The sequence below is a fragment of the Oncorhynchus clarkii genome, chromosome 22, assembly GCF_045791955.1.
Source record: "Oncorhynchus clarkii lewisi isolate Uvic-CL-2024 chromosome 22, UVic_Ocla_1.0, whole genome shotgun sequence".
Taxonomy (NCBI): domain Eukaryota; kingdom Metazoa; phylum Chordata; class Actinopteri; order Salmoniformes; family Salmonidae; genus Oncorhynchus; species Oncorhynchus clarkii.
The window spans coordinates 2327793-2348198 of NC_092168.1; the positions used below are offsets into that span (position 1 = coordinate 2327793).

At 40.9% G+C, this 20406-nt stretch overlaps 2 protein-coding genes across 2 annotated transcripts; one reads left to right on the top strand and one right to left on the bottom strand.

Moving 5' to 3' along the window:
* Positions 1-2476: 2476 nt before the first annotated feature.
* LOC139380201 (zic family member 5 (odd-paired homolog, Drosophila)) lies at positions 2477-6939 on the bottom strand. The gene is made up of 2 exons (XM_071122669.1): positions 5741-6939; positions 2477-3771 (listed from the first exon to the last, which is right to left on the bottom strand). Exons 1-2 carry the CDS (start codon positions 6807-6809, stop codon positions 3332-3334), a joined length of 1509 nt encoding a protein of 502 aa, XP_070978770.1. The 5' UTR covers positions 6810-6939; the 3' UTR covers positions 2477-3331.
* A 6410-nt stretch (positions 6940-13349) lies between these two features.
* On the top strand, positions 13350-17600 carry LOC139380588 (zic family member 2 (odd-paired homolog, Drosophila), a). Its single transcript, XM_071123406.1, has 3 exons — positions 13350-14845; positions 16238-16401; positions 16571-17600. The coding sequence occupies exons 1-3, from the start codon at positions 13870-13872 to the stop codon at positions 16763-16765; spliced, it is 1335 nt and encodes a 444-aa protein (XP_070979507.1). The 5' UTR covers positions 13350-13869; the 3' UTR covers positions 16766-17600.
* The last annotated feature ends 2806 nt before the right edge of the window (positions 17601-20406 follow it).

Sequence of the window (20406 nt, forward strand, 5' to 3'; positions counted from 1 at the left end):
GTGACTGCTTCACTCCTTTTCATTAAGTCCCATCGGGCGGAGGGAACTATCGCTTTGGTTATTTTTCATCGTGTTTATTTTGCAACATTCAAGGAGCACTTGTTTTAAATAAATATAAATGGATTCAGTCCAAATAACGGTTTATTGCCTCTAAGGAGAAACGTCAGAACACTGCTTGTAGTCAATAAAACTTGATTAGCTTACATAAATAGGGAATAAAAACTATTTGGAGACAAAGCAGGAGAAAAGGTACGAGAGGTGAAAATTGCCAACAAACGTTTCGAACAAGGTCAATGTAACATGCATCTCAATAGAGTGCCTTGCGATGGAGAAGACTATTTGGGAATCTGTCCGTTTTCTGGGTTGTTCTATTGTCATAGCCATCAGTGATTTATATTGGTTAGCCTACATCTCAGAGCAGTCTGCTTTTCACTCAGTCTGGCGTTGAACTGTGTGCGGTTGATTAGGTGCTTGTTTGTGTGTTTCTGTTGCTGCCATTCTGTTTTTGCAGCTAGTTCTACATGACGCAGAAACCAGACTCAAGAGGCCCTCTAATACTATGGGATAAATAACGACTATTTCTTAACACTCTCTTACAAATGTGACTTATGGAGCGCAAAGACATATGAATAATGCATTCTACTATTTCACTCATTTCATTCTTGCGTAAATGGCACACTTTTTAAGACAATTCAATTTCGCCTGTGTCTGTTGTATGACTGCATGTATAAAATCGTCTGTGCTTGTTATTTGCCCATCCTATACTACCATACATTATCACATAAAAATGGCAAAACAATTTTGTCCCTGTAGGCCTGTTTCATTTTCTGTCAACAATATAGGCCAGCTAGGCCTATCTTTGTCGACACATTACGTTTTTCGGGGAGAAGGTGCACTGTGCGCTTTGATGATAGTCCATTTAGTGGCAGTTAGTGGGTTTTTACCAGACATATTCAAATGTGAGCGTCTCGCTCCCCAATTGCTGTAGAAATCGTAACGCACCATGAAGAGTGTCAAAGCGGCGGGCCTTCCGCTCAGAAGTATAGCAGGCCTTTGAAGTTGTGCAAGACTCGGGTTGGCCAATTTTAATTCTGGACAGGGCCGACTTTGAAAGTGAGGTTGCGCGTTTTAATGGAGGAAATAAGAAGGGGGACTTGTTTTATATAGTCTATACAAGGTCCTACATATTGATATCTTTTATATTTTATTGTTTCAATTAATGATTCATGGCTCGGTTGCTTTGTCCTGTCCCGCGTTTCAGACAACGCCATTAAGGGGCTATACTTTTCTCCATTAGCCTTGATTGGTTTATACCAGCCCTTTACTGTGCCTGTTGTTTGTGAGTTACCAGTGAAAACTTTATTGAACTGTCAATAATTATGAATTCACATATTCCCTCGCATTTCATCTTTGTCAGCTTTGAGGTGCTCCCCGTTGAATGTTGATGTGTCTTGTTGACAAAACCGTTGATGTTTACGTCTGTGATTATATTAGAGTCGGGTATCCAACCAGCCAGTTGCTTGTTTTGGGCAAGGTGTTTGTAGTCTACGATTACTTCGATCATTTGTAGGCTACGATAATGTGATAATAGCTTTACAACTGAGTTTACCAGCAAAACGGTTGCATTTACTGCGTGCAAACAAGTCAATTATGTAGGCATATCATTATCTAAGGAATGACATCCTACACTGACAGGCCTCATGCATTCTATGAAGAAACAATACAGTTTTGTTAACTAAAACACACGTATTAACTACTAACACGGCCTGGTGTGTTTATTAAGCTTTAAAATGAATTCATCCTGTCAGTTTATTTTTTATTGAACCTTTATTTAACTAGGCAAGTCAGTGAATAACAAATTATTATTTACAATGACGTCCTAGCCTGGCCAAACCCTAACCCGGACGGCGCTGGGCCAATTGTGCGCCGGCCTATGGGACTCCCAATCACGGCCGGTTGTGATACAGCCTGTAATCGAACCAGGGTCTGTAAATGCAGTGCCTTAGACCGCTGCGCCACTCGGGATCACGAACATCAAGGGTCTGCACAATCATAGCTGTTTCATCATCACTTTTTATCCATCGTAAATAATGGCACCATGCACCCCAAATAGAAAAACACAGTCACTACAAAGGGCATGCGAGAAGAGGAACGTTTCACAATACACTGCCTATTCAAGTAAATAATAATTATTTTTCTTTTACAGAACAAAACCATCAGTAGGTCTATTACATATTCACCAAAATTAATATTATTATTCTTTGGTGTCTCTGTAAATCCAGTACAACATTTATACCAGCAAATAAATTACAATGTACAAAACAACATATTATTCGTAATTAAGACTAAGAACAACATTCACGAGCATCAGTACAATTATATACAAATCCGACCGTAATTGACAAAACCTGTCAGTTTACATATTTAGGGTCCCGAAGGACTTATTCCTTATTGTGTTTTTTTTTTGCATAAAATATAGTCTTAAATTGTTCTTAAATATAACAAAAGTCCATCCAAACATGGTCTTAAATCTTAAAACTAAGTTTGGACCCTTTAAGACACTTGCGTCTTAGCAATATTATCATGTGGGTGCGAATGTCTGTCGCTATCTGCAGGTGTTCGATGTTCAATTGGATGTTTAGACTACATTAGTTCTCGCATCTACTGTGAGATATACGTAAGAAAAATGGAATGCCACTCCCCCATTCTTGGATGTTTAGGCAATATTATAGTGTTCATGGGCTGTTGATAAGGTTCATGTAATTTGCATGAGCAACGTCTATTTCTTCCCTCTGTCTGGGATTGGACATTGATTAATAAAACAGGTTACATTGCCAGGGATTGCGATCATATGGACAATGTCAATGTAAGCATAATTCATCCGTGTTAAACGATGCAGGCATGTAAATGTAGCCTGCATATGTGTGCATGTGTTTTCTCAAAGACTTATCCTTACTGGTGACATTGTATTTCTGTTCTCAGTATATTTAGGCTTCTCTTGGTCCTCTCTATAGCCTATTTAAATAATAAAGCTTTCAAAATGAATATGATTTCATTTTCTCAAATAATACTGGTGATTGTAGCTTTTCTATATTGAGACTTGTTGAGATGTTGATACATTCGGCTCTTTAGAAAGCGAACAGAGAGGGCACGTTTTATTGGCTGTTGTTCTTCATCATCATCTGACATCCGCGGCGCTATTTCTTGCTCCATAAAGTCCCACTTATATGCTTACAGTCAGTACAGTCCCCATGCAGGTAGTTCTTACTACACTTCTAACCAGTTGGGAGATAATTTGGGGAATAAACGCAATGTGTTATGTTTGTAAACATTAGAGCATTGTCCTCGGGTCTGAATTTCTGAAAGAGTCCTCTTCGTCTGAGTCCGAAGTTGGCACATCGCTGGAGGGGGTGTGGAGATGGTTGGGTCCCCCGCTCCCCTGGCACACGTACCACTCATTGAGGTTGGTAACCTGAGGCGAGAGGTTCGCGGACCGGTTCCTGTGCGGTTCGGAGGCGGGCGAAAGGGGCGCGCCAAGAGGGTTCGTAGAGGAATGGTATGAAGCGTTGGCAGAAGGGGGCGGGGGCGACTTGCAGTGGACTTTCATGTGCTTTCGCAGCGAGCTAGGGTGCGTGTAGGACTTGTCACAGCCTCTGACTTTGCAGTAGTAAGGCTTGTCACTCGTGTGGACGTGTGAGTGCTTCTTCCGATCGCTGCTGTTGGCGAATTTCCTGTCGCAGCCATCAAACTCGCACTTGAAAGGCTTCTCCCCTGGAAGAGATTGAGATATTTAGCATTAGAGGCTACTCATATCATATCAAGATATGGGTGCATGTGTTCTAACATAATATACAACATAATGATGACATTGTCCTTTATAAAAACACATTTGATCGAAGTCCAAGAAGTTACCAAATGGATCGGCCCAATAATAATGTTATGACATTAAATGTATACAATATATTCCCAGCAAACAGCAATGCCAATTTCTTAAAATTTGACATATACAAAGGATCGTCAATTTTCACCGTTATTCAACATGGACGTTCAGATGCTCTACCCAAAGTAGGCCCATAATTGAAACCACCGCTTAACTGGTAACATATCACTTCCCGCATTATAAGGCTACTCCAAAAATGGTCAGTGTGGCAGCCCACTCTGCCACTAGGGCTTCCTGTCCGACATACCTTATTTATTATACATCTACATCCGCGTCACTCCTCTCCCACATGTACAAGGAATGTTCCTGACTGACTGACGCACGTGGAACATGTCATAGGGTGGCCCGTGGGCTATACACGTGAACGCGCAGGGGAAATGTGTAGACTATACAGTCACTGTTTTTTTCTTCCCATTGCGTCTGTTTTTCTCACTGTTGTGAATGCCAGAAGGCGAAAACATTCAGAGGTTGCTTTGATGTAGGCTAATGTTGGCTATGAGATAAGTGCCGCGGACACGCGTGCATTGGTAGTCCTAAATGAATGCCTTTTGGCGAGAGAGAAACATATCTGTTGTAATGCTTGTATTGAGAATAATGTGCATAGCATGATTTATGATTGTAAAATGGACAACTCAAAATAGAAAAAAACATACATCGGGCCACCATGACAGTGTAGGGGCGACCCCTAGGGTGTATTGTTTGTGTTTGTACTTTAGAAAAACGTGTTATTGCCACAATCTGAGTCTGCACGGAAAAGGGGCTTCTCTTGCTAGCTGTTACTAAGTAATCCCCAAAGGCTTGATGGTGCATCATGAACGTTTCAGTGGGATCTGCTCTTGTCTCCCTCCTCACTTACTACCAAAGACACTGACATGATCTGATTGCCGTGCTGTTCGCGTGAGTCCAGTCTTGGGAGCCACTTGCTGTCCAAACAGGCCAGCCCTCAATGACACACTTGTCTCACTTACGTCGTCGCCGTGTGAGTTATAAGGTGGAACATTGGGTCTGCTTTGCAGGCTACTCGGTAACATAGCATGCGTGCCGCTGCGTACTGTATTGCATCATACTACAAGTGTTTAGACTGACAAACGCCATTGCTATGGTCGGCCTCTAAGGACATGTACTAGGCTACTGTATATTATTTTGGAAGAAAAGCCAGCCCCAGTAGCCCTTTTCACTTTGTTGTTTTCCTTTGGTCAGCCTGAACTTATTATGGGTCAAGATTCCAATAGGTTATCACCAGCCTATAACACAATAGTCTAAAACTGTTATAACGTTCCCCCCCAAAATAAATGGTTTCATTTTCATCTGGTCTTCTACAGTTTTTAGGAGCTCGATTTAGTAACGTATAACATCCATACTTGACATTGAAGTGATGGTTTGCTTCTGCTGTGAAGAGTCGATTAATCAACATAGCGCTAACATGACCCATAACCGCGTAAACGTCATACGGACTAATAACTAGAACCATATGGCATAATCCCCCACCTCTAGCTTCCACGTCTCTTCGAGTAAATAGCTATCTTTCAGAAAGTTATTACTGTACATCGAATCACGTGATGCCTTGGCTTGACCATAATTCATAATTTTATTCAATTAAATCTCGTTCCTGTTACTTTTACGCATGCTCACCCCATGCCCGCCAGCAATTCAAATGAAAGCTTTTCACAATATATATTTTGTTGTCTATGACAAAAAAAAAGTGTCTTTAACATTTTTAAAGCGTCTTCTTTCATTCAAGAGATCGATTTCTGTTTGTTTTAATGCAGTTCTAAAATCATTCGGAAAACTTGCACTGACCTGTGTGTGTCCTTTTGTGAATCTTTAGATTTTCCGAGCGAGCGAAAACTTTTCCGCAGCCGGGGAAAGGGCAAGGGAATGGTTTCTCTCCCGTGTGAACTCGGATGTGGTTTATCAGTTTGTATTTCGCCTTAAAAGCTTTCCCCTCCCGCGGACATTCCTCCCAGAAGCAGACATGACTGGCTTGCTCCGGTCCCCCGACGTGCTCCACCGTGACATGGTTGACCAGCTCGTGCATGGTGCTGTACGTTTTGGAGCAGGGCTTCTTTGAAGTTTCATCCTGTTCAATCCATTTGCAGATTAACTCTTGCTTGATGGGCTGCCTCATGTATCTCAGAAATGCCCCCGCGGCTCCGTGAGGAGCAGAAGCGATGTTCACATTGAGGTTCATGGAGTTGTAGCTGTGGATAGAAGAGGGTCCATAGTGCTCGGGCCTGTGGCCAAAGTGCTCTGGCCTGCCGTAGATGTCCCCCGGTAGACCCAGACGCATCTGCCCGTTGAGGGCATGGTGGTGGTGGTGGTGGTGGTGGGCACCTGGGGCCGCTTGGTCGTGGAGTCCAGAGAAAAGTGGATGGGCACCAGTTTCGGCGTGCCCATAAGCACCTGTTGGTGCGATGAACATGCCATGGTGATGAGGGGAGGAGGCGGAACTATGCTGGTCGCCAAGTGCATGCATAGCCGAGGCTGAGAGTTCTCTCCTGAGGATGTAGTCCCTGCTGCTAGAGTAGCCTGAGTGGGGGTGAGGAGCCACGGGGAAACCTACTGTGGTCTGAGCAGAAGTGAAGGATGCTGCCGTTGCAGCGGTCTGGGCTTCGTGATGGCTCTGAATGTGCTGAGAGGGGCTAAGTTTGAGAGCGTTTGTCTGTGCCATGTGCTCGGGTCCAAATGGAGTGAGTGCCACTCCGGGGTCGTTGCCCATCTCCCCAGGGTGGTGGTGGGCATGGTGGGAGTGAGGGTGATGCACCCCTAGCCCCGGGAAGCCTGTCATATTCTGATGAGGAAGAGGTTGAGTCGCTGCCAAATCCGCTAATCTTATCGCCGGATTCCTCTTGCTCAAAGGGGGCTCCATAACTACACTGTCAAGTCCATCCACCGCTATTGTTTCTCACCCACCATCACGCTTTTCTAAAACATTAAAATATATGTATATAAGCGAACTATATAACTTCTTTTGTCCTGCCTCTAACTCTGCTTGTTCCTTTTCCCACTCAGTCCTCAAGCGATTGACAGAACATACAACAGTTGGAGGACACAGTAGGGAATACAGTTTAGAAATGGCACTGCGGGTATTGGATGGATTTCGGTGACTGGCAGTTAAGAGAACGAAGCGATTGGCTGTCGTTCAGCGCAAGGGCTCAGCGGGGTTCCGCCCCCTCGCTCTCTTTATCGCTGTTGACTCCAAAAAGTTTTACACTCAAAGTTACCAGCAAATCAGTTTATGCGGCATGGTGTTTACCCGGGGCTGACGCACGTGGATGAAATTTAGGACGTCTACAGTATTAGAAAGCGTTTATCTCTTCTTGTTCGTATTCTTCTTTAGGGGTGTAACCCCAATGTAGAAAACATAATTTAAAATAAAATATATTCTTATCACCATAACTCAAGTAGGCTATATGTACTTTTATTCAGGTCAAATGAAATACATACACATCAATAATAATGGAGACATTTAGCCAATCAAGTACTTTTAAAGCCATGGTCTCGAACAATGCATTTTGTTTCCAAGACCATAGCGAAAGCTGAAATGTCCACAACACTTCAAAGTCGCTATTCAAATTAGTGATTATTATTTAACAATTTATCATTTAGTATGCAATAGAAATGTTTTATATGCATACAATTATATTTCATATTGTTTCCCACCATAACATCTTTCCCCTTGAAAAAAAAGCTTAATGATGTTTCCACTTGATATGGGTGACATACTATGCAGTTGATGTCTGTCCATGTTACATTTCTGAATTATTTATTGAGTTATTGCAACTTTATACTTAGTAGCATAGCGCAGTTTCGCGGGGCCGCAAGATATGAGCAAGCAAAACAGTGATTCAATATTTTTCCATCTGTGATGGATTTGACAAGCTACTGATGGAGTTGACAACAGATACTCAAAACAGACATATTTTTGCCTCTAAAAATAAAAGTTCAATACAAACAGTTGTAAAGTATGTAACATGATTCATTTGAAAGTACCCAACAAAAACATAACCATACTATGAGATATTTTAGCACTCTGACAGAGTTGAGTTGAACAAAAATCGGACTTCATTCAAGTGATATGCACAATAGCAATTGTGTTAGCCTTAGTTGCTTTATGACTCTAAAACCTCATTAAATGTAACATGTTTGAACCAAAAGTAGTATTAATTGGAAGATGGAGTTGACAGTTGATGCATGGTGATTCCAATACTGTTTGTTTAAATCTATTAAAAGTAGAGAACTTTTCAGACCATGAGTGGTCTTGTTGCACTACATGTAATGAAGACATGGATAAAGGGGTCCTTATGGTAGAGCTGTCCCTGCTCATTCTTCATTCATTTAGGATTTTAGACAAATCTGACTGAGGTGACCAAATCTCAGGACACATCTTTTAGGAATCCGTTGAGATAAATAATTATTTAAAGTCACAGATGGCTATTACAAGAAACGACATAAGATCATTTTCCAAATAATATCCAATATTGCCAGTTAGGAGGGGATAGGGGCCCCGTCTTGCGGGGACTGCGGAGGTGTCTGTTAAATCGGTGTTTATACTCCACTAATACAGTATTGCATGAGTTGTGCAAGTATCACGGAGCACTAGGACAATTTGGAAGTCATTCAATACTGTGCAACCATCCATGCATAACCAAACCGGTCTCAGCCGAAAAGCATGTTGGAATATTTTGTATTTATTTTGTGCTTAGATATAGAAGCACATATCTTATAGGCACATACTGTAGATAGAAAGGAATATTTTATCAATACAAGTATCAAAGAAAAGTGTTGACATCTGAATTGTAGTGTTAAAATTGAGGCCAATGAATTAATTACAAGTAGCCTATACATACCATGGTGCCAGATTTAACAAATGAAACGTGTTGCATATATAACAATCATGTCCATCGGAGATTTTAGCCAGCAGATGATCAACAATTGCATACACATTATATAACTTATTATATTTTAAGACCTATCTATTTTGATAAATGACTTTACAAATCTAGGATTTTCATTCTCACCACTGCCCCATGCATGGAGGGAGCTGAGTAGTGTAAATAGTTTCTCAATAAGTTGCCAGTGATCCACTCAAAATAGTTAAATTCAGTTTTTATGACCCTAGCAAGGAACGGAGTAAGAGAAGCTTGTAAAACCTAGAATTGGTTGACTTTTATGGTCGTGGCCCACGCCTTCTTGTATGGTCCCTGTTCGACACAGCAGGACGTGTATCTGTCATCGATTTCATATGTCTTTTTTTCAGACACCTTTGTAATCGATTTATGATCGGCGGCCTCACACATCTCGATGTAATTGGTTCTTAAAGTGGTAGGAACATGACGGGGTTTGCCCAAAACTACCCCAGTAGTCAACTTCAACTAATTAAATTCATGAATCTAATACTTCTAGACACTTTCGCAGAGTAGTTTTGTTCTCGACATAGGGGCAGTGCATGTAAAATTACTATTTCATATTTAATAGCCTACTTTTTTACAGAGGAATTTGTTTGACCCAAGACCTTAGCATAGTTGAATGGTGTCATCACATACTGTAGCTGACAATCTGAACAATTATTATTAATAAATAGTCAACAAATAGTGTTTCCTTGTCTTCTGATTACTTGAAAATCAACAGTTGCACTCATTTTTCCTTTGGAGCAACCTATATATCTCTAAAATACTTTTAAAAAAAATGCGCAATAACGGACATATTAGACCTCGTGCTTAGTCAAATTATCCATGACTCTATATAAATCAGTTGGTCTATATGGGTATTGACTTAAAAGGGAATAGGTCTGCATGCACCTGTGGTTTAAATTCATAATTACCATTGATACGTGCTTCAAAGTGTCATAGAGTGTACTTTTTGGATACAGAGATCTAGCCTACAATGCGCAATTCAAATAAACAGTAAGCACACATCCCAATATATTGTTAAACATAATTAATAGATGGCCTGCACATACAAATAACAGGTAGGCCTATACATAATTTGTCTCACAAGTTTTTAATTTACATCTAATGAATGGTCAATGAAACAACCCCGTTGGGATACATACAGTACAATGTGTATGTTGTTATCATCTACGAACAAGTGTTTCATTTGATAATACGATTCCAATCTCAAAGTGATCTCTAGGGAATAGTACAAACAAATGAATATATTATTTTACAAAACACATTAGTATAGAGAAGGGTCCATAGTTGTCAGGCCTAGGCTTCTAGGTTTTTATATAGTAGGCGAAGAAAAAAACTATTACAGAATTTCCGAAGGGTTATTTCAAAGAGCATCCCTCTGAACTTCTCAACTGAATGAAGGAGTTAAATTCCTTGATTCCGATTCGTAAGAAAATGCTCCCAAGGCCTATCCTTACTTCAGACGCTCAGCTGGAAGACGGGCTTTAAACTTCTTAAAAGAAAAGGCTCTTTGTTATCATTTTTATTTTTATTTTACAGAACAAGTCAAGAGGCCAACATATGTGGTATTAATGGGTCATAGGTAAAACATTAATGAAACAAACAAGGTCATGGAAACCACACAAGTAACCTTCCAATGCGTCAACATATTGCTATTGTCAAATGAACTAATGAAATACGCCCGGCTTTTAAGCGCTGCGCCATCAGGGCATGCAATGGTTTTATCCTTGTTGTTGGCAATATTAAAATCATAAGCATTATCATGAATATTTAGTCAGAACTTCTGTGGGAGTTTTTTTCTCTGTAAACCAAAAATAGTGAAAGGTGTGTTAGTGTCCATATATTAGTTTATATACATTTTACAATGCATGTTATAGGCTATGTATAACCCTCTTTTAACACTTTTTTATTCTGGCTCTGAGAAACTTGTTGAAATGTATGTCGTGGGGAATTTCAGATGGTCCTTTCTTCTAGAAGTAGATGGAAATAAGAACCCATAGCTAGCTATGGGTCTCTGATCCGATTGAGTTTTCTGTCTTTCTCTTTCATTTATTTTTGTCAAGTGACAGGGCCAAGGGGTTTTGTAGTTTTCCACGGAAATAAAGAAGTTCTTTTAAGAAGTCGGCAGACGTGACTTTGAACTTGGATCAGATCCTGCGTGTCCCGTGGTGCGGGGAGAAATAGATTCTTGGAAGAATGGCAGAGAACGCTCTGTCTGCCCCGGCTTGGGGCTGAGTGAGAGAGGGACAGGATTCCCAAAGTTTTCAGACGTCCTACCTACTCTCCGTCCCATTATTGCCCGCTATTTGAAGTGTTTGGGAGCCGAGAGGGACCAGAGAAAGTTTAATTTGTGTTGGAGCAGGAGGACTTGTGGGACTTGAGTTCAATGGGAGTGTAAGTAAACTTACTTCACTTAGTGTGTACATTTCAATGGGCAGCTGTTGTTGGGAGACCGTTGTTAAACGCAGTCCATACAGTACGCGCTTTGGATGAAAAGACTCACTATATTAGCAAACCTTGTGAGTTGGCGGTGTTTTTGCAGGCACGACTTGCAAGCGAGGTTTCTTGTTGAGATTGATTGGGACTTTATGGTAGGCTATGGCAATTGAAGGGAAGGACCATTAGGCTTTTGGATCTAGGCTATTTTATTCTTTAGTAGCCTATTCTAGAAACTCTATTTTATTTATTTATTTATTTATTTTTTAAATCAACAAACACACCCAATTGTGATAAAGTTACACACAATTATTGTCTGTAATGCTCCCTAATATTTTCACTAAATTATGACTAATTAGAAATAATGGGTGTAGAACTATGGCAGTGTGTTTTGATTATCGTTAGGCAATAGATATCTATAGTAATCTCATTTTACGCATTTAAAAAAAACTTTTCCAGGATAAAAAAAATTCAAACATAAGCTCATGCTGTTGATTGCAGATAACATAAACAGTAACCATATTTTTGGGGCAAGACTGACAAACTGCACAAGCTAAGCAAAGTGAACAAACCACCAACCCGGCTCTCTACAAAAACAAGGTAAGTACTCTCTGAATATTTAGTACCTCGTGTGTGTGTGTGTGTGTGTGTGTGTGTGTGTGTGTGTGTGTGTGTGTGTGTGTGTGTGTGTGTGTGTGTGTGTGTGTGTGTGTGTGTGTGTGTGTGTGTGTGTGTGTGTGTGTGTGTGTGTGTGTGTGTGTGTGTGCGCGCGCGCGCGCGTGCAAAGCCATGCTTGGGGAATATATATCCCTGTAGTAAAGATTGAATATGCCATTGAAACAGTAGCCTAATACCACTTCCCCAAACCCAAACCCGTAATACACTTGGGAAACCACATTCGAATTACTTTTAGAAGTGTCATTTTATAGGCATAGTAGACAATTGACTAAAACACTACCTTTACAGACTCGTGATTTTTATGTTTTCAAATGATTAGGCAATGTTCTTTAGCAGAATATGAACATCATGTACTGTTGTCATGTAAAAAAGGGGTAATTCTGGCATTACAATTGGTGCGCAGACTGCTGTGTAATATTTGAACAAATGTACGTATTGACTACATGAGCCTATGGTAGTTCAGTGATGGTTGTAGGAGCAGATGCTATGAACATACATTATTCCCTTTATGGGGTAAATGATCAGTAAACATTTTTGATAGTACTCTGTTACATATATCTATCTACAAGCTCTACAATAGAAATGTGAGGATAAACAGCAGAAACATAAGATAAGTATAGCGAATGAGAAAACAATATGCCATTTCATGTAATGAAATACATAATGAATAATGCATAATGCTCACTATTATATCTATTATGTATTCCATGAAATTAAATGGCATATTGGTTTCTGATTTCCTATATTGTATGCTTCCGTTTCCTTTGTATAACTTCACATGTATATTGCAGAGCTTGTAGATATGTAGCCTATTTAAGCGTCCGTTATTACCCACTTATAAACGCAGCCAGGTCTCCCTCAGTCAGTTAGTATAAACGCGTGCGTATGCACATAAACGTGTGCGTTATTACGTATAGACTACATATAAACACTGTCAATACCTAAAATAATGGTTTGGCTAAATCATTTAAAATATTTGCTAACTATATCCGCCTGTCTAATGATAAATTGACTATGACTGTTTACATTTCATTACATGTGCTGACCCCACCTTCTCCCCAAAAGACCAGCTCGCTATTTCAATTATCGTTATTTTCTATCATATTTATTTAACCGTAGCTCAACTTTTAAAGCCCGTTATCACACAACGTGCCATTTCGTGTTGTCAAGACACTGGTTATACAACAAGCTATAAAATTAAGGTTTTGAGGAATCATTTCCGATACTATACCCGCCCCCACCCACACTCGCTCTCGCTCCCTCTCTCATTGTACCCTTCCCCCTAAAAGCCGCTCCTAACAAGTAGGCGGTAATTATTAGTGAAAATGGCGATCAGCTATTAGTCGTCAAAGCGGTACCTGCTATTGGAGGGGCACTTGGGATTGATGAGACGAAGTGGCCAATGAGACTGCTTGGAATGAATGACCGGGCTTCAGTTAAAGGGGGCGTAAGAGGAGCTAGTGCCAGTCCACGGTGAAAGAGGGACCCTCCGCGATAAACACAGACAAGCGAAAGAAATAAACACACCAATCCGAACAACAATCCGAGATGCTGCAACAACCCGCACTCTCTCCGTGCGAGGACACCTAGTAAGATAATTATTCAATTCTTCCTGTGTGTTTAAACGCAATCAGCATTCACAGTTTCCAGAGGAAAAACGCAAAGGAATCTCTTCGTTTCATGGGGATTTTTAGTAACAAGTTAACTACCAGTGAATATAGACCTGTTTGTGTAGTTTTTTTCCCCTACGAGCGGATCATCGCTTTGAACTTTGCCTGATATGGTGTTTCCATGCAATGAAGTTGTGAATAACCCTAACCGAATATAACATTGAATTGTACTTTTCCCCCAAAAAATTGTTTGTACACAAGCTGATTCGAACGAAATTCGCTTTGAGAGACCATGTTACTGGACGCAGGTCACCAGTTCCCCGGACTGGGAGTTGGCACGTTTGCCAGGCATCACACAGCGAGCGAGATGCAGGAGAGAGACTTGAGTTTAGCACAAAATAGCTTCGTCGACTCGGCACACATGGGTGCGTTTAAACTGAACCATGATCTTTCTCCGGGACAGAGCTCAGCCTTCACCTCTCAGGCGCCCGGCTACCCCACAGCAGCATTGGGTGCACACGCCGCCCATGTCACCTCGTACGCGAGTTCCCCATTCAACTCCACCAGGGACTTTCTTTTTCGCAGCCGCGGCTTCGGAGAATCCTCTCCCGCGAGCAGTCAGCACGCTATTTTCGGCCCCACTACCGGGTCTCTCCATCATTCCCACACAGACAGTCAAGGCCACATTCTGTTCCCCGGGATTCACGACCAGCATGGGTCCCACGGATCCCCGAATGTGCTCAACGGGCAAATGCGTATTGGACTACCAGGTGAGGTTTTCGGGCGTTCCGACCAGTACCACCAGGTCTCCAGCCCAAGGACCGACCCTTATTCGGCCGCCCAGCTCCATAACCAGTACAGCAGCATGAATATGAACATGGGTATGCACATGGGTGCTCACCAGCACCACCCCGGTGCCTTTTTCCGCTACATGCGGCAGCAGTGCATCAAACAGGAGCTCATCTGTAAATGGATCGACCAGGAGCAGCTAAGCAACCCCAAGAAGAGTTGCAACAAAACTTTCAGCACAATGCATGAGCTGGTCACGCACGTCTCCGTGGAGCACGTCGGAGGACCGGAGCAGAGCAACCACATTTGCTTTTGGGAAGAGTGCCCCCGCGAGAGCAAACCGTTTAAGGCAAAATACAAACTGGTGAATCACATTCGGGTCCACACGGGAGAGAAACCCTTCCCCTGCCCCTTCCCTGGATGTGGCAAGGTCTTCGCACGGTCGGAAAACTTGAAGATTCACAAGCGCACACATACAGGTAATTATACAATATTTATAGCATTTTGCCCAAATGTTTCTCATCTCTCGAGCACTTTTTCGTTTCGTAAAAGTATACCGCACAGTTAAGAATTCGCTGTGCCAATGCGCCATGCTATATTTAATCTTAGCCAATTGCGTAACCTGCAAAAATCGAATTATTCTCGTTGTCAAAACATCCAAGTTTACCAAATTTAAGATGACTATCGATCAATAGGGTATTTTTAGACTGCCAAGGTAGACATTCACACCTATGGTCAAAGTAGATTTGGATTTAAGAAAGAAAAGCTGCTAGCATAACGTGCGAATTGTACTCTAAAAGAGTAAACACATAGCCGACGCGTCTCGAAACGATTAGATTTCATCCAGTTTTGGAGAAACTCAATGTTTTGCAACAATGTGCTAAATTATGTAATATTCTGTCGAGGTTTTATGGTTTGTAAACTTACAAATGGGTCAAAGGCGAGACGAGGGCTTCTGGCTCGCAGCGGAGCAGTAGTATATCTCATCACCCGGTTTAATGTTTACGCAAGACTGAGTTTTTAGGATTAAATCCGGAATGCCTCGCCTTCACATATCGATTTATTTTGTTTTGTCCGTTGAGAATTATTGTTTGGCATTTTGTTTTCTGGAAATCGTAAAGCGAATTTACTCATCGCAAACATGCAAGTGTGTGAATGTGTGTAATGGCCTATTCTGTTTTCTCAAGCATTCCACCGGTAGTAGCCTAGGTGCTAGATGCATTACCAGCCTTTCACTTTGGGACTATTTTCTAGGGGGGATTTAGTTGTGCTATACAGCCATGGAATTGGTCAGGTGCTAATTCGTTTTGTTATTGTTTCCCAGCAAATGGTGCGCCTTATGCACCAAAGGCTATTGCCCCACATGGGAAGTTTGCGTATTGTTTAGGCTATATACATTTAACTCGGACATGTTGTTACTATTTTGACATCAATTCTACATTTCAGAGCCCTGACATACATTGAAATATAGTAGTCTATGAAATACATAAGTAGGCCTAAATGTACTTAACCTACTGGCTTACTTACATTCAATTGCTGTGATTCAAAGAAATAGGCTTCCCATAGGCCTAAATGATAAGCTATTTCTTAAAACCCACCATAAAACAGAACATTTCTGCACCCACGAACATAGTTAATATTTTTAAATTCATTTTGTGTTACAATTGAGATTTAACTGAATGGAAGGCATGTGAGTGAAAATAACGGCACCCACTAAATATGACGAACGCTATGAATTAACCCGTTACTCCTCGTTGAATGGCCATGTTATTGAATCCAACACCTTTAGTATTCGGCCTAAGGCATAGACGTTTGGTAGGCTTTTGCTGAACTGAATCTAACGTGTCTGTTTTATACTTGTTTTTCGGCAGGAGAGAAACCATTCCAGTGTGAGTTTGAAGGCTGTGACAGGCGGTTTGCCAACAGCAGCGACCGAAAGAAGCACATGCACGTTCACACGTCAGACAAACCATATCTGTGCAAGATGTGTGACAAGTCCTACACACATCCCAGCTCTCTACGAAAACACATGAAGGTAAATGGACTTTCAGTCTTTCACTTTCCAGCTGACAGCAGCATTTAAGGGTTGTGTACGTATGTTGTTTACGTTACGTTCCCCACCATTCTTGAAGCACTTTGAAGTCATACTTCACAATGTGCCTGTCTTGATATCATAAACTCATTTTATCTGCACTTTTCTCCAGGTCCACGAAGCGGCCCCCCCTCCAGCGTCCGACTCCTCGCCTGCAGCCAGTTCTGGTTATGAATCGTCCACACCACCCGGCCTCGTCTCCCCTAACACCGAGACCCAAAGCAACAACAATCTGTCCCCCGCAGTCCACAACAACCACAATGGTCACGGCAGCCTATCGTCCAATTTCAGTGAATGGTATGTTTAGGACTGAACCGAAAAGCGAATACAAGACCATTGCTCAGAACCCCTACCAGCGCAGGAGATTCGGACACTTGTGCACCGAGGAGAGCACGAATAACCTACTATGAACGCTTCAAAATCATAAAAAGCGATTCAAAACCACCAGGGAAGAAATCTCACTTACCAACATAAGAAAATATGTGATATGTTTAAGCTGTATTCAATATATTTGTAAATATTACACGCCCTCTTTCCCATTGGTTGTGATAGATTTTGTCAGTCTGTGGTGTATAGATAGATGTTCCTTCAATGGTAGCTATTTCTCTAACTGGACTTTTAGTGCACATTTTACGATTCAAGTTGTATTATGATGTTAAATATTGTGATCCTAAGGCAAATTGATTGTAACTATACTAAACATCTATAAACTGGAAAGAGTGCCAAAGTCAACACTTAACTCAAACAGACCACAATATTTTGCTTGTGAATGTATATTTAGTTTGCTGGGCTTAACTTGTGATGTTTTGTGCTTTGCAAGTTTTGAATTGTGAAATGCTATCTGGAAGATTGTGAGGAAAATAAACGTTGTGCCGTTGGATTTTCTGTACCCCCTTCCTTTTGTAAATATCGACTGCCTTATTTATCCGTTTGTAATTAAATTATGGTATTTACTTGCTACAGATGAAACAATATTTATAAAGAATGTTTCTTTACTATAAATATGTACAATTATGAGCTAAACACGGGCAGTTGTTTTGTTATGTGTTTTTGTTCAAAGTTAAAGAGGTGTTTTCTTCATTATTGTGATAAGAATTTTACTGCATACAAATATAATAAAAAGTGTTGCAAGCGTTAAAAAATGTCCCCGTCTTGATGTCTTCTTCACACTCATAATGGTTTTGATATGAACTCTACTGGTGCCAAACATGGTTATTAAGCGGGTTATTTCAGACCAGCATTTTCATATACCTATAAAGCTACGACTCATTTTTGGTCAGCAAGAGTATGCATGCTATAAGGATATGGGCGTATCTGCACTATGCAAATTATATTCTGCTTCCAGTGGTAAAACAAGTATTGTTTTAGATATGAAACCCCATCAGCTATTGATTCGTATTGCACCACCTCTCGTGAAAAAGTCATAACGTATGACCACATAACAATCTGTTTGGTGAACATGGTCTGCAATCCCTGTTAATGTGGCTTACAGTGTCAACACGGCAGGCCAAATTCCAAGTTTCAAGATATATGTGTAGCCTAGGCATAACCTTCTCGCTGGTCACAAAACAAACATTGTGGCTGAGGTTAATTTAAGCAGGTAAGGCCAAAATGTAAACTCAACTAAAATGTATGTCTACTTGAAAGTAAAAAGAGTAGGCTATCTAAATCAGGCTACTCAAATCCACATGTTATTAAGCCTAACCTATATTCTAATTACCTCGACAAACCTGTACACACGCACATTAACGCGGTACCTGTACCCTCTGTATATAGCCTCCTTATTGTTGTCATTTTTTTGTGTTACTTACTATTATTATTTTTTTAACTTTAGTTTATTTAGTAAATATTTTCTTAACTCTATTTCTCGAACTGTATTGTTGGCGAAGGGCTTGTAAGTAAACGTTTCATGGTATTCGGTTGTACTGTGCCAGTACAATTTGATTTGAACTCCTGCTTATATAATCGCTTGTTTGTCCATGCATCCAAATTAAATACAATGTAGAAAATTAACACCCGGCAATGACTCAGACCATTTCAATTTGAGACTTATGACAGCATCTTTTAACCGTTTTGGCACAGGCTGTACGTTTGGTAGAGAGACCCCTGTACTCCCGAAAAGCCAGCCGAATATCCCCTCCCCCACACGGGGAGGTTGCGCAGTCAGGGAAGCCGTGAACTTGAACTTGACTCAGTCCTGAGCGGGGCTGGAGCCTTCTGTATGCCGAGACATGGTTAGGCGTATGAATGCGTATCAATATCATTTATACAGTCGTATTGATTTATTTCAATCACTTGGGTATACTTTCTCTGACTGAGACTGTTGCTTTCTGGAATAGTTAGGGGATTGTATTGTTTAGGCAACACAGGTTGAGAGTATGGCTACTTGAAACGATTTGAGTGGTTGCTTCTGTCTGTGAATAAGACAGCCACGAGGGCTCATTGGTTACAGAACATCTGGCAGGTCCCGATAATCTTTGTACATACCCCCAGTGTATTTGCACTAATTCATAATTAGTAGCCTAAACATGTATTTGCACTTAATGTATTATGTTTTTGACCATACAGGTTTTTTTTTGTCTGTAGAAAATGTAATTGAGTTATGTGTGAGGGTAGGGAGTGGCCCAAAAAATAAATATGGTAATGTCATATCATGAGCGATGAACGAGTGCTTGTTGATGCAGGTGGCGAGTAACTGAGGCAGCTTTCTCAGTCTGAGATCATGTGAAGAGGCTATCCCGTCATTGACTTACCTACAATTCTCTGTGGCATATACATAAGCTGCTTACTTATCTCGGCAATCACACAATGTTTCTTCCTACCCCGTTCCAGCTCGGTTGAATCATTCATTGAATCAAAGTTTAATGTTCAGATGTCTTAGACATGTTTTTTCATTACCCGGATATACGCTATAGCCTGAACTAATTAACTAATGAGTGAACATGCCGTATTCTTTCGAATTATGCTTTTCAATTGATTCTCAATGCCATTTAAATGATAGATTTCGAGTAAATAATTGCTAATGGCACCTGGAAGTGCGGAAGATATGACTTGTGGGGAGCGGGAACAAGTCAAAGATCAGCCCCAGGCAGCTCGATGATGCAGTCTCTTCCTCAGCGCATGCTACTCTCAAATGAATCAATGCTGGAGAAGGATGAGCTGGGAGCAGAGGTGTCATGCAAAAAGGGGGTACAAGGACATGTGCCCCCTTAGATTTGTCCTGTTAAAAAAACACTCCTAGCACCCTGGCAATCGTATACAGTTGGTATTAGCTAGCCCAGATAGGTTCCCAATCTCCCAACCTACGAACTAGCTTCAAGATAGAGCTTGTCTAACTGTTTTAGCTGGCATGCCTGTTGGTAGAGTTTAAATATGCTTCTCTAAATCTCTGCTAAAATCTGAATAAAATGTTGAAAGGAATGTGTCTTATTCAGTACATTTAGTTATTGCTTGCTTTTCTAGTTTCTTTAAAAAAATCCACCAGTCAGGAGGATACATACAGCTCAAGAGGTATGCTTAGATATGCATAAAAGTATACATATTTTGTACATAAATTAAACACGGGTATGGTTCTAGATTGCAGATTAAAGCTGTTTCAGGTGAATTTTCCAGTCTCCAGACCAGCCCCCAGTCACCCTCACAAACAGTTAGAGCTTCAGAACCTGGCTTTAGGTGCTATTGATAGAGAGAAAACATGTTTTGGTTTCGTTTTGGCACCACTTACCCTACAGGCTAATCTGTCATTTGTGTAAGGTGTATAGGCTAATTATGTAGCCTAAATGTGATACATTTTTAAGCTTTATTGCAACATTCAATAAACACGCTTATTCAGAGCTTAGAGTAAACATCTTTAGCACTTTACCCAAAGTAGCCAATGGGCTACGTATACACATACACATTAATATTAGGCCTACACAATTTCCCCAAAGACAGACCATAGATAGAACA

What these genes read in the sequence shown, in the direction of transcription:
- LOC139380588 (XM_071123406.1), top strand. Translation starts at nt 13,870, where the DNA reads ATGTTACTGGACGCAGGTCACCAGTTCCCCGGACTGGGAGTTGGCACG. An exon ending in TCACAAGCGCACACATACAG is followed by an intron (nt 14,846 to 16,237) that starts GTAATTATACAA and finishes GTTTTTCGGCAG; the next exon opens with GAGAGAAACCATTCCAGTGT. An exon ending in CTCTACGAAAACACATGAAG is followed by an intron (nt 16,402 to 16,570) that starts GTAAATGGACTT and finishes ACTTTTCTCCAG; the next exon opens with GTCCACGAAGCGGCCCCCCC.
- LOC139380201 (XM_071122669.1), bottom strand. Translation starts at nt 6,809, where the DNA reads ATGGAGCCCCCTTTGAGCAAGAGGAATCCGGCGATAAGATTAGCGGAT. An exon ending in TCACAAAAGGACACACACAG is followed by an intron (nt 3,772 to 5,740) that starts GTCAGTGCAAGT and finishes AATCTCTTCCAG; the next exon opens with GGGAGAAGCCTTTCAAGTGC.